Here is a 13,166-nt window from a genome sequence, read left to right on the forward strand (position 1 = left end):
ACGATGCCTTTATTCTCCCTGAAAGGCTCTCTAGTGTTTTCTCTGGCATACTTGAAGACTCCAGACTCGAACACTGTTATTTTCTAAATTGGCAATAACTTGCCCAAAGCATGTTAACTTCAGAGCCAGCTCTCAGAACATAATACACTTAATTCATTCTGAATTTAATGACATCATTTGGGTCCGTTTGGGGGGTTTTATGACTGTCAAATGCCTTGCTGTTTGTTGGGGGGAGACCACAGGCAGTGGATGGCTGGATCTAAAAGTCTCTCTCTCTCTCACACACACACACACACACATTTGTAAGTGCTGGCCCACAGAAGGGTTGCTTGGCTCTGATGATACCTCAAAGCCAGAATGGCGAGGCCTCTGACAGCTAATGAGGTCATAAAAAGCCTCTTTATAGCTGCAGTGTTTAGTCTTGACTGGGGAAACGTTCACTCTGGGCCTGTGCTGCAACACTAAAAGGAATCCAAATGAGACGTAGAGCCCATGCTTGTTACTTCACCCCACGGAGTGGGAGTGAAGTATTGTTTTTAGTGGCTCTCTGTGTCTGTTTGTTTTCTCTGCACTTGCCAATATGACCAGCAGAGGCCGACAGAGGCTTGTACTCGGATTGCCTCGTTTGTAAGGTCTCGCTACGATCACAAAAAGAGCAGGAAGAAAATGACCCGCCGCCTCGGAAGCAGTTGAACTTTAATCTCAGACTCTGTTCAGCCCCGTTATTAACATCCGCACTCAGATGTCATCACAGACACCCTACCCTTGGGATGGATTAGAAACAAGAACTCGTATTGTCATCTAATTTGCTGATATAATGAGCTTTGATTCACTCGGCTCCTCTTGTCTCTTCTCCCTCTCTCTCTCTGTGTCACACACACACACACCAACACGCAGACATATTTTTAATCTGATTGAATAATGACTTTAGATGTTAAAATCAGATGTATTGTGATGTATTATCGTCCTCCTCATACTTGTACCTGGCTCTTTTTCGTTTCTCCTACAGTTTGAGAAATACCCTACAAAAGTTGACCCCTTCTACAGACACAGTGTGAGTTCCCGTGCCATGTGCTGTGTGTGCGCACGCGCCCGTGTGTGTGTGTGTGTGCAGAGCACTCTGTTGCACTGTTGATCATGACGTCATTCACGCCATTTGGAGTGATGTGTGTAGTAATATTTGTGCTGGATTCTGCAAAAGTGCTCATCCACATCTGAACTGTCACTGTAAGCCTCCATGTCCCCCCCGCAGCCTCAGCAAATGTTGTGATTAATCAAACAAACAGTACCGGATCGTTAGAGCTCAGAGCACAAGATTTATTCTTGGTGCGTGTAACGATGGAATTATTCTGCATAGAAATTCATACAGACCGAGACGCCGGCTGCATCACAGAGAAGCCTCGTCGGAGGAATACTATATCTTTGACTCGCTTCCTATTCTTGATTTGCATTTGTCTGTAAACAGCAGTGGCTTGCTCATTATTACTCACTAAAGGGGAAATGCACTGCTCCCCACTCTCTCACCATGTTTGATGAAGCTTCCACACACCTGCTGTGTGTGTGTGTGTGCGCTCGCACGCTCGCGTGCCTGCATAACAAAGCTTTTTCTTCAAACTGTCCCTCAGAGCTGAGATAAGGATTTTAATTTCAGAAAGATTGTATTTGTATGCAGATGACAGATGTTACACAGTTTGATTTTCCACATTCCCTCAGTCTCGTCGTGTAGCAACGATGACCCCCTAAGCCATTTTCTTGACGCGAACGCGGTGTTTTAAAAGTGACAAAATGCGTTGAACCCTCCGGCAGTAATTTCAGCTTCTAATAACTGTTTCTGGCTTTAAATATTTCCGCTGCGCCATCCGTGATTAAAGTAATGCAAGCGTGCGTGTCGAGAGTGAAAAATGTTAATATGACTGGCGAGAACAATTATGCCAAAGTAGCTCATTACATATGTGTTTCTCTTCTGGATAATTTAATGGAGGCCTTGAGCGCTTGTTTAGTTTACATGCATGTTGCTTGTACTACAATGTTCTACAATGTTGTATTGGTTAAATCCACAGGGATTGAGCAGGGAATATTTCATAAACAGGCAGTGAAACATGGAGGCAGTCATTTGTAACTCACCTTCTTCTTGAATGTTGGTCCATCGCTGTAATGTGCACGCGACGCCCCTCCCTCTGCCTGAAGAATTCAGTCAGTGAAACCATCAAAAACCATCCTCACTCTTCCTCTTTTCTTTTCTTCCTCAGCTCTTCCACTCTTACCCACCGGCCATGTCTGGCCTTCCCCCCGTCATCCCACCGACCGGGCCCTTCGGCTCGCTGCAGGGCGCCTTTCAGCCCAAGGTAAACACACATCGACGCCTACGCGCACACCCACATACGCAAACCTCCAGATAAACAAAGTGAAAGTAGGAGCCATTTACTGGGAGTTTTGTTTCCATCTGTGTCTGGTACTCTGTCTTTCTCTGTAGACCTCTAATCCACTGGACGTGTCCACAAGACCCGGAGCCGTCCCACACACGTTCTTACAGAAGGACCCCAGGGTAAGAGCGCACACACATAATGTAGAGGTAACCTTTAGACTCTGTATATGTTGCATAAGTGTTCAATAGGGTTCTCGGCATCAAGTGAAGTCTTTTTTCAAGTCAAGTTTTGCCTCCACTCAGCTGCCATATTTAAACACTGCTGCTGTTTAAGTCCCATTAGTGCATTGCTCATGAAATGGTGAATTTAAAGGGAAGGGTAAACTACAGTAATGAATGCTACACACTGAGGAATTGGCTTAATTGAAAGAGAAATAACACTGTTGTTGTTTTCTCCCCTTTTCTCCTGCAGCTAACAGATCCATTTCGGCCCATTCTCAGGGTGAGTGTTGTGCACAAACAAACACACACACACACACTACAGTAAAGGTCTTTTTAATGTCGATGCATCCTCTGCATTAGGGCTGGACGAAATGAGCTCAGAAAAGAAATCAGCACGTCAGTATATTGTGGGTGAAAAGTGACATGCCTTAAATATCACGGTACTGTATATATATATATTTGTGCCCCTTAAGTGCAAACATTCTCTGGAGATTGTGCTGTCAGCTCCCTAATGTAATGACAATGTTCATGTGAGAACTCAGCAGGAGGAACTCGAGTGGGCGAGTGTTCTGCGTCCCGTTGGCTCAAACCAGACACTGACCACTCGCCTGGATCTTCAGCAGATTATCCCGCTGTTGTGAAGTCATCTCACACAGACGGTGTCCCACTGCGTACAGTGTATGTGAAAGGCAAATTTCCAAGAATGTTCTGTGGACATAATCTGTAGCGTAGCAGCGTCTCAAAAACAAAAGTAATGTTGGGCGCCAGACAGGAGAAAAATGAAAAGTCAAAGCTTCCTAATTCAGAGGTTACCCGGTCATCTTATTTCTATGTTACAGAAGATGCCAACATAACATGAACATACAACCAAGGCAAGGTTACGTCTGTGTATCCAAACATAATTCAAAGTCAGCAGTCAGAGAAAGCATCCGAAAAGATCCAAAAGTCTTTCACTGATAATTTGGTGTAATTTAGATTCAGTGGGATATGAATGGATTTGGATTATTATGTTTGTTTGCGGGGGAGTTTGGGGTAATGGGCAAGGTGAATCTTATTTCAGATGATCTGCAGGTAGAGGTTGGAAGCCAGGTGAAGCCAGGAGAGTTGTAGAAATGTTGAACTTATGTGCTACAAGTAGGGTGTGTTCCAGCTGAGAACTCAGCCACTGCATCCAAGCAGGTTTTCAAAGATCATCAGGGTGTCTTGCTCCAGGGATGGGCTTCATGAAAGTTGAGATTATGTCTTCATTTATCTGCACTCCTTCTCCTGCATTCGTTCCACCTTCTTTTGTTTGTCGTCTGTCACTCGTAAGCTCTCAGGTGTGAGTGATTGATTAGTTCCCTCCTCCCTTTACTTCCCGCTCTGGTGAGCCAAAGTAGTCGGCCATTTTCTTTTATTTTCCATCCTCCCTTGTCATTCCAAAGTGATGTCATGTTTGGAAATGTTGTTCTAGTGTAAAGTGTTACTTTTGAGTGTCAGTGTGTCATTTTAGACGAGTGTGTGTGTTGTTTTATATGTCAACAAACCATGATTAGTTCCAGGGTAGGTTTTCGAAAGAAATATGTATCGAATATTGAGAACTGTCAAGTGATAACATGAAGCGAGTGTTGATGTAAGAGTAGGTTTTTGATGACATGCGATTGTTTTTGTGTTTCCAGAAACCAGGGAAGTGGTGCGCCATGCACGTTCATACTGCCTGGCAGATCTATCACCATCAGCAGAAAGTGAAGGTGAGGACTCATCTGACTCCTCTCTTGTAACCTAAGAGGAACAGTGTTTTAGTTAGAGTAGTGGAGATAGTACACTTAATTCCACTAAGCCACTGATTAGTCGTTGGCGCTGTTTGAATTCATCAATCACGAAGGCGAGAGAGTTGCGTGAAGGGTTTGCACATTTATTTCCACTCGCCGTACACCCAAGCTTCCCGAGGATCAACAAGATCGAAAGGTTCAGGTTGTGAATGACGAGCTGTAGATTCCAACGGTAAGACAATGCAACCTAATGTCACGTCGTGACCTGACGTTAGACCTAAACTACAGCTTCTAAGACGGAAGCGTCCATCAAACTTCTCGATGTTTCTGAGCACATATCTTCCAATCCCTTTATCTATCGTAGCGGTCAAAGATACGAAAGTGTTCGTGGTACCTTTTAAAGTAAAGAACCAAATAATACCAGGTCGGTCTACTTTGAATATTTGGACATGACTTGACCTCCTCAGCTGGACAAATAATTAGCCCGAATAAGGACTTGAAGACATCAGATGGCTGCCGGGAGTCACTAACTGTTTGAGATGTGTCTAGTAGTTGTAATGTAATTGTAACATGGCAGCCGGGAGGACTCGGTGTGATTTCTGTGAACATATGTTTTCTGTTAACCTACAGTTATGACTGTGAATCACGTTCTAAAATGCATAGTGGTTTTACATGTGTTCCTCTGTGGCGCTCTGACGTTTTCCAGCAGCAGATGCAGGTCGACCCTCACAAGCTAGACTTTGGCCTGAAACCCGAGTTCCTGAGTAGACCTCCGGGCCCCGGCATCTTTGGTGCCATCCATCACCCCAGCGACCTGGCACGGCCCGCTACGCTGTTCTCCGCCGCAGGTGAGCGTGTGTCAGATGTAGCAGTAGTATTGTTGTCTGTGTAGACGTAGTGTCCCAACATGTACATTTGGCATAATGAAATGTAAATGTTCTTGAAATGAGTTTGAATTGAAAGGAAGGCAGAGCCCTTTGTGGTGGGTGTGGCTCAGATTAGGTTCCGTTGGCTTTTGTCAATGGCAACTAGTGTTTTTGGAGTGTAGGGAAAGTGTTGTGGAGAGAAACCGAAATGGAGCAATTATGTAGTGGGATGGGGGAGTAGTCCCAAGCCCGTGGCTGGAGCCAATCAGCAGGTAGGACTGGAGTTGCAGCAGGTGAAAGGCGTCAGCGTTTGCAATCAGCAAACGCGACGGCAGCCGCGCGCGGGTGCCTGTGCGGCAGTATAAGAAGAGGGCCGGCGCTGGAGCGTCAGCCCCAGCGTCAGCCCTCCTGCGTGAAGACCCTCGTGAGTAAAGACCTGCATGTCTACCTGCGCATGTCCACCGAGCGGGGACGCCGCGGGGCGGAGGCGGCTGAATGGAAGGTAGTACAGACGAGAGGCCTGCACATTGCAACTGCGGCGGACTGCCTTGAACTGCCCACAGCAGACATTTTGCACTTGCTTTGAATAAACCTTTGAAATGCTTTGCTTTTACTGTTGCTGCTGGTTTCTTGGGACTTGGAAAGAGGGACTCTCGTTGCTCATGCTGCAATCAGGTTGATCCCCCTACACCTGGTTCAGCTGGGTTTCCCGACCCCAGTCCTCAGGGAACACTGCCCTGCTCCGACGCGCCTCGTTCTGATGAACAGCTCATCAACAGGCTTCTGCAGAGCTTGGGGACGAGCAGACCGTGTGTTGGAACCAGGGCAGTGTTCCCCGAAGACCGGGGTTGGGGAAACACAGGTTTAGCACATTCTCCTCCCAGGGAGGTTAACGATGCCACCGAGTCTCCTATCTGCCACACAAAGAAAATGGGACCAAACAAAAGACTCCTCGGACCCAAACTACTTCCTGTCACTCCTACAAAGGCAACATCAACAATACCACTGACACCCTCAAACTATTCTCTACCTTCAACCCACCACCAGACACTTTTGCTTCATTTTGCTTGTTCAAAGTGGCAGCTGTCAGCAGTCGCTTCACTGCTCTTCAAGTAAAGGGCCTCACAAGTCCTACTGCATCTTTTTACTCACTCACTCACTCACTCACTCACTCATTCACTCACTCCTCTCACAAGGAGCGAGACTTAAACATAGAACAACACTTTTTTCCCAATACCACTTAGAAAAGAAAATTACACCCACACTTTTTAGTTTTCACATTTGGCATTTTTACACTTTATTTTTTCATACCAAGTCCTTTTCACTAAGGTCTTATCATCTCCCTATTTCACATTACAACACAAAACATAACAATGACATGGTTGGATTATTATTACTCAAAAACCATCATCTAAGCTTAGCTGGTCAACAATACAAACAATGGAGCCTCCACTACAAAAGGGCAGCAAACCTTTCACAACCAAGATGTGACGGCGGCACTCTCTCTTTCTGCCAGGGACACAAGCTACTGTGAGGACAGGACCGCAAGCTGTTCAACAAGACAATGGAATACATTTGGGCAAACCAAGCTTTATTACTGTCTATCTTTACTCAGCTTTTCAATGACTTAGCTATATAGCCATTAAAGAAACATGCACATATTACACTGCAGTGACGTTCATTTAAGTAAACGCGTAAACTTGCCAAAACAGTGCCGTCAGCAGGAGGTGGATGGCTGCTTCGGCTCTAAAGTTGACGGCATGCACATTCGGGTGCTTCTTTACATTTGTCATGTTGCCCGGCTTAGTGGGGATATCTATTTTATAAATAGTGCATAGCACACTATATTAATATTCATTTGGTTGAAATGGAGCCACACTTTCCACCTCAGTGGCATTTTTAACCCCTTCGTCACAAGTCACAACAAACTTAGGCGTAGTTAACAACACTGACACGCGATAACCTGGTCTGTGGGCGTAACCACGTTATAGATTCTTCCTGCACACCGCAAACACATGTAGCGTCACGGCCAATCACACACAGCATTGTCAGATCTTCATCACGTGACTCACTCCATAGGTACCTAAACTTGGGACCGAAAAACAAGGCACGTTACCAGGTACCGAAGCATTTTGGTCGGTACCCAGCCCTACATGTAGCCGTCCTACTACATCCCCCATCCAACTTCCTGCAATCCATAGCTCCAACAGTCAAAGCAGCAATCACACATCACATTTCCTACTGCGTTCAAATGCGCTCAAAAAACCTTCCCTCCCACTCGGGTGGAAAACTATCAGCTGGTCTCTCTCCTCCCGTTCCTTTCTAAGACCGTTGAAACAGGTCACCAAGTTCCTCTAATCAATCTGGCTTCAAAAGTGGCCACTCCACTGAAACGGCTCTGTTGTATGTCAAAGAAGCCTTAAAAGAAGCCACAGTAGTAACTGAGTCCTCGGGACTCATCCCGCTCGACCGATCGGCAGCATTTCATGCAGCTAATCGCCATATCCGTTCTCGCTCCTGGTTCGAATCCTACCTCACTGGGCTATCGGTCAACGCGTCCTGCCCTTACCACAGGGGTGCCCCAAAGCTCAGTGCTGAGGCCTCTCCTCTTTGCCATATGCACCACCTCGCCGGGCCAGATCATCCACTCTAATGGCTTCTCCTATCACTGCTATGCTGACGATGCCCTGCTGTATCTGTCATTCCCACCTGACACATCTGCATGGATGTAAGCCCATCACCTCCTGGCCGGTCTCCCAAGCCAACGGTAAATCAGAACATCTGCATTATTATCGATTCCCTATCTCCAGCTCCTTCCGAGATTGCAAGAAACTTGGGTGTCATGAATGACGACCACTTGACCTTTACCTTCAGAGAACAATCAGACCGTACCTAACTCCTCTCTCCCGCCAACGGGCCTCCCGACCTGTGCCGTGAAACCACTATAGATGCTCCACAACAAAACAGCGCACCTGGTCTTTAATCAGCCTAAAACACACTTTTTTCAGATGACAAACCATAAAGAAGCCACAGTATGTCTACAGGGTGACTCGTGCGACAGTCGGGGGTGGCGGTGGGACCTTTTTTCTTTTCCGTTTCCTTTTTTGGGATGGTGGTTTATTTTCCTTCCTGTTTTAATATCTTTGGGAAAACAGAGTGCACCAGTATGTTGTTTATGTTTTGGTTTGATAAAAATCAATAAAATCTAGTTGGAAAAAATAAACTTGACAAACAGTTAAGACCAAAATCATTTACATTTTATTCTTTTTACTGTCGTTTCTATAACATTTGTATGATAAATTCATCAAACTATTTTGGTGTTATTCAAACGCATTCAATGTTTCAGAAATTACACCAAATCAATGGGTCAAGTAACTTATGTATGTATTTTGATTTTACACCTTGCTGATGTTATCTGGGCTCAGTTTATTCAACAAAGCAATGATCACTTTATGTTCATGCTCCTCGGGTCCATTTGTAATGAGCCAAGCATCACTTTCCAGTAGCTGGCTGTTAAATTGTGGATTATTACAGCAAATACTCAGAGAAATTCTGCTGATATCATTCTTAAGTTAAAGGTTTGCCACAAATGTATCCATTATATTGATAGATAAGGCATTGAGGTAATACGTATTGATTTTTGACATATTTTACTGTTTCATGTCCCTCCCCAGGTCCCACTCACCCGTCTGCGGGGCCCTTCGGTCATCCGCCGCACCATCCGGGAAACTTCCTCAGTCCAGCCTCTCACTTGGGTAAGACAACTCGTCACTTTGGCTCCTCTCGTTTTCATTCTGAAGAAAGAAATGAAAGAAATGAAAGACGGTGACGACGAGGATTACGTGTGGTAACGTGGTCGCTCTCTCTCTAGAACCCTTCGCTAGACCGCCGTCATTTGGAGGACTGGGATCTCTGAGTTCATCGGCTTTCGGAGGACTTGGAAATCCAGCACTAAGTGAGTTTCAGCCTCATGAATGGCGTCGGTAATTGGTCTATTGCTGACGCGATGGTCATTTACAGTACAACGCTCCCCGTTCGCTACTCAACTGTTATTTACCGTCATTCGGAACATCGGCGGAACGGAATTTGAACATGCCCCAAAGCAAATTGTCGAGATACGCATTTAACTTGTGTCCTGCTGTGTTTTTCCACGTGTTGAATCCCTAACAGCGGCCAACTCTGTATTCGGCCATAAAGACGGCCCAAACGCACAGCAGCACTTCAACGGCAGCAGTAACAGTAGCAACCAGGAGCCGTGGAACCGCCTGCACCGCACGCCGCCCTCCTTCCCCACACCGCCGCCCTGGCTAAAACCTGGAGACTCCGAGAGGAGCGCCTCAGTCAGCTCGCACGAGAGGGACAGAGACTCCGACAAGCGAGAGCCGCCGGTCAGTAAAGACGACAAGGACAGGTGGGTGCAGTGAGGCGCGAGGTAGCGACTGAAAGTGACTGCGTTTGGATTTGTAGCCTTTGCTTTTTGTAATGTCGTGAAATACTTCAAAGCTTCTGGTACTGATAGGGGGACTCTGTTTGTATTTCTAGGGACTCTGTGGAGAAGCGTCACATGAGCCATCCGTCGCCGGTCCCCGTCAACCCTGTCGGCCTCCTCGGCCACAGCAGGCCTCCCGAGCACCACAGGAACCACTTGGCCCTCGCCTCTGGAGAACCTCAGAGGGACAAAGAGGGCAAGGCGGCAAAAGACAGAGAGAGGGACCACGCCGAGCCCTGGAAGGACAACGGCGCGGATGACCACAAGCTCAAAGACAACCAGCACGGCGAGAAGGACGCGCCGGTCATCCACGACAACAGAGTGTCAGAGGACAGAATACCCAACAGGGGGACGGCGTCGCCCTACGTTCGGCAGAGCAGCCTAGAACGTCCCGGCGGCGGGCCGGGCAGAGAAGTCCCGGAGAAGAAGGTCGAGCCCCCGTATGAGCACCAGAAGAAGAGCGGTGAAGTCAAAGTGAAGGAGGAGAGGAAGGAGGAACAGGAAGTGGTCACAGAGAGGCCGAGTGAGCACCCGCCACAGGCGCCCGCCGCGCCGAACCTCCACCCTCCCTCCTCTATGCCTATGCCCATGGGAATGGCGGGCGTCCACCCTATCAACAGCATCAGTGGCCTGGAGAGAACTAGAATGGTGGCACCCTTCATGGGTATCAGCCCCATCCCAGGAGCCGACAGGTTCCCCTACCCCGCCTTCCACTGGGACCCGATGCGGGACCCGTACAGAGGCCTGGACATTCACAGGCGGGACCCTTTGGCCAGGGACCTGCTGCTAAGAAATGACCCCCTGCACCGGCTGGCGGGGCCACGTCTCTACGAGGCCGAGCGCTCCTACAGGGACCGCGAGCCCCACGACTTCAATCGCGATCACGCTCACTCTCTGGCCCTGGAGCAGAGGAGGGAGCACGAGCGCGCTCACCTGGAAGAGCGCGAGCGCCTCAACATGCTCAGAGAGGACTTTGAGCACGGACGCCTCCACCCGGCGATGCACCATCCCGCCCTCGACGGACACCCCCTCCACCCCGCCCCGGGCCTCATGGCCGCCGGACTCCCGGGCGTGCACTTCTCCCGAGTCAGTCCCTCGGCCGCTGCGGCGACCGCCCACCAGAACGGTATCCTTAACAAAACGCCGCCCACCGCCTCGCTGAGTGCCCCGCCCCCTCTCATCCCCACGCTGGGCGCCCGGCCCGGCTCGCCCAGACGGACTACTCCCCTGGCCACAGATATCAGAGACAGGCCGGCTCACAAAGACATCGAGGCGCGGTGAGCTGAGTCTCAGTGCACTCTGTGCCCCTTCAGCCCTGTGCCTCACTAACACTCGACTCACACCAAGCACTTAGCTTTGGGCAAAGCAAAACTGTAATATAGCTGTGAATAACTTATGTGGGCAGAGACACGCCCACACCACAATGAATTGTTTTTGTATAAAACTACAAAGAGACAATAATCATGGGACAAAAAAAAAGGAATTTTTACAGTTTTTTTTCCCCCCAATTTCGCTCCAGCTTTTTTTGCGTTCATTGTACAGCAAAGTGACACGGAGTAAGAACAAACAGTTTCGGAACGTGTAGGTACTTCGGCACTGACGGCAAAGTGTGTAGATAAAGTGTACAGTCGCTGTTCTCGTTCTGTATGGATTCAAAATCGTGGTACAAATATGCAAAAGGGTGTTTTGAAAGCTTTACTTTGAACAAAATGTAAACACGAGTATTCAGAATGTGCTTATTTGCTATTTCCTTTTCGTTGTGCTGATTAGCATTGTACCAGAGACCCCATATTCAACTATGCAACAATCGTCTGGGCTCCCTTTCTGAAAGCTGGCCTCGTCACCAAAACCGACTGTTCCGCTGACGGACAGAGAGCTGTATTCTCTCCACAACTCAGACTAAACAAACACTAGGTCCCTGCGAGCAGAGACGAGCTTTAACGGAAACACATAATTTGGGAAAAACTAATCTTTGAAAAAATACTTTCTCGACTACGATAAATTGTGTTGACAATCTTACAAACGGCTGACGGAGAATCGCATTTCTAATTAAAGCCAGCAGCACAAACGTCACAGAACCTTTGCTCTCCTATTGCTCCTTTACTCAGTTACCGCCAGTCTTGTTCTGGGGAGAATGCAGCACATGAAACACCATGACAGCACATTAGCCCTGTAGAAGGAGTGTCAAGTACACAGTTCTGTTGGTCAAACAGTGTATTAAAGTGCTTTCCTGAGTTGTTGTACCTACAAAATCAAAAGACAAAAAAAGCTCACCTGAGGGCAGTTTGTTTCTAACGAGCAGAGATCTATTTTAGTAGTCCACTGAAGGTTTAGTTGTGCGCTTCAAACTCTGTGATATCATGTTGTGCGGTGTTTTTTTTAAATCCAACGGAAATGTCCACCAGAGCCATAGTGGTTAGTCGACGCGTATTTCAAAAAGATTGTTCAATGAGAAAAGAAACTTTTTTGCTGTTTACCGTGTACAGGGGGAAAAAAATCAAGTCTTTCTAGATCATGTACAAAAATGAGAAAATATGAAGCGACTGAATCTTCAGCATGCTCCTCATTTAAACTTGTGTTATGTAAATTGTGCCATGTTATTAAAAAATGTGTACTTATTCAGTCTGTGGGCTTTCATTCCACCTCCTACGCGCAGCGAGCAAACGGGCTCTATTTCTTTCTGACGCCGCACATTTACACACACTTTAATCACTTTAAACATTAGACTCACAGGAGGATTAACTAGCTTCTCTCGGCTGCTTCATACATTTTTTAGGTGCTATTGATTGTGTAGTTAAGTAGCTTTAAAGATTTCACCACTTGATACAGTCTGATCGGGTCATCGATCAACCAAAGAGCCACAAGAAAACAAATGTCTCGCGTCGCTGCTTAACAGGGACTGATTGAATTACAAAGAAAATAGCTAAATCTATGGCCTGTCCATGCATCATATCCGCCAACACCTGCACATGCGAGAGCTTGGCGAGGCCCAGTATTTGTGAATTCATCACAGGACGACTGAACATTGACATTTCCATTACAGTGGACAAGCGCAGCATTCAGGCAACATTCTATGACTGATATTTAACACTGGAGCACCATGTTCACGTATCAGTCAAAATGTTGGCCTGATCCACTACTGGCAGAAAATGTGGTTTCCACCATCAAACACATGTCTGCAGCTCCTGAGATAACAACACTAATTCTATGTTGTAGTACAGGCTTTGGACCTGCAGAGGGCACCGAGCACACACGACTCTCCATGACTGCAGCCAGTCTCACCCAACCTGAAACTAACAATTACAGCTACGGTCATTTAATAGTCACAAAATATGGAATCATTTAGTAACAGCTTCTCACACTTTTGACACTAAGGCCTCAGGGAATTTTTCAGACCAACCAATTGCTCTAGTCCCCATGGTTCTCAAACCGTGGAAAATCTGAAATACTGCTCCTACTGTATAAACCAGGCT

The 13,166-nt window shown here is 47.1% G+C and overlaps 1 protein-coding gene across 8 annotated transcripts in view; it reads left to right on the plus strand.

Moving 5' to 3' along the window:
- The window catches only part of auts2a (activator of transcription and developmental regulator AUTS2 a), a 266,406-nt gene extending 254,095 nt beyond the window's left edge, over positions 1-12,311 (plus strand). For 5 of the 8 annotated variants that reach the window (XM_044041711.1, XM_044041710.1, XM_044041715.1 and 2 more), the window contains 10 exons: positions 1,010-1,054; positions 2,250-2,345; positions 2,474-2,545; positions 2,838-2,867; positions 4,246-4,317; positions 5,045-5,186; positions 8,879-8,959; positions 9,076-9,159; positions 9,363-9,615; positions 9,747-12,311. In XM_044041711.1, the coding sequence (XP_043897646.1) occupies positions 1,010-1,054; positions 2,250-2,345; positions 2,474-2,545; positions 2,838-2,867; positions 4,246-4,317; positions 5,045-5,186; positions 8,879-8,959; positions 9,076-9,159; positions 9,363-9,615; positions 9,747-10,974 (2,103 nt within the window). In that variant the 3' untranslated portion in view covers positions 10,975-12,311. The remainder of the gene's footprint in view (positions 1-1,009; positions 1,055-2,249; positions 2,346-2,473; positions 2,546-2,837; positions 2,868-4,245; positions 4,318-5,044; positions 5,187-8,878; positions 8,960-9,075; positions 9,160-9,362; positions 9,616-9,746) is intronic. The other 3 variants (XM_044041714.1, XM_044041713.1, XM_044041712.1) reach the window with 3 other exon arrangements.
- The last annotated feature ends 855 nt before the right edge of the window (positions 12,312-13,166 follow it).

This window comes from Solea senegalensis, linkage group LG13 (genome assembly GCF_019176455.1).
Source record: "Solea senegalensis isolate Sse05_10M linkage group LG13, IFAPA_SoseM_1, whole genome shotgun sequence".
Lineage (NCBI taxonomy): Eukaryota > Metazoa > Chordata > Actinopteri > Pleuronectiformes > Soleidae > Solea > Solea senegalensis.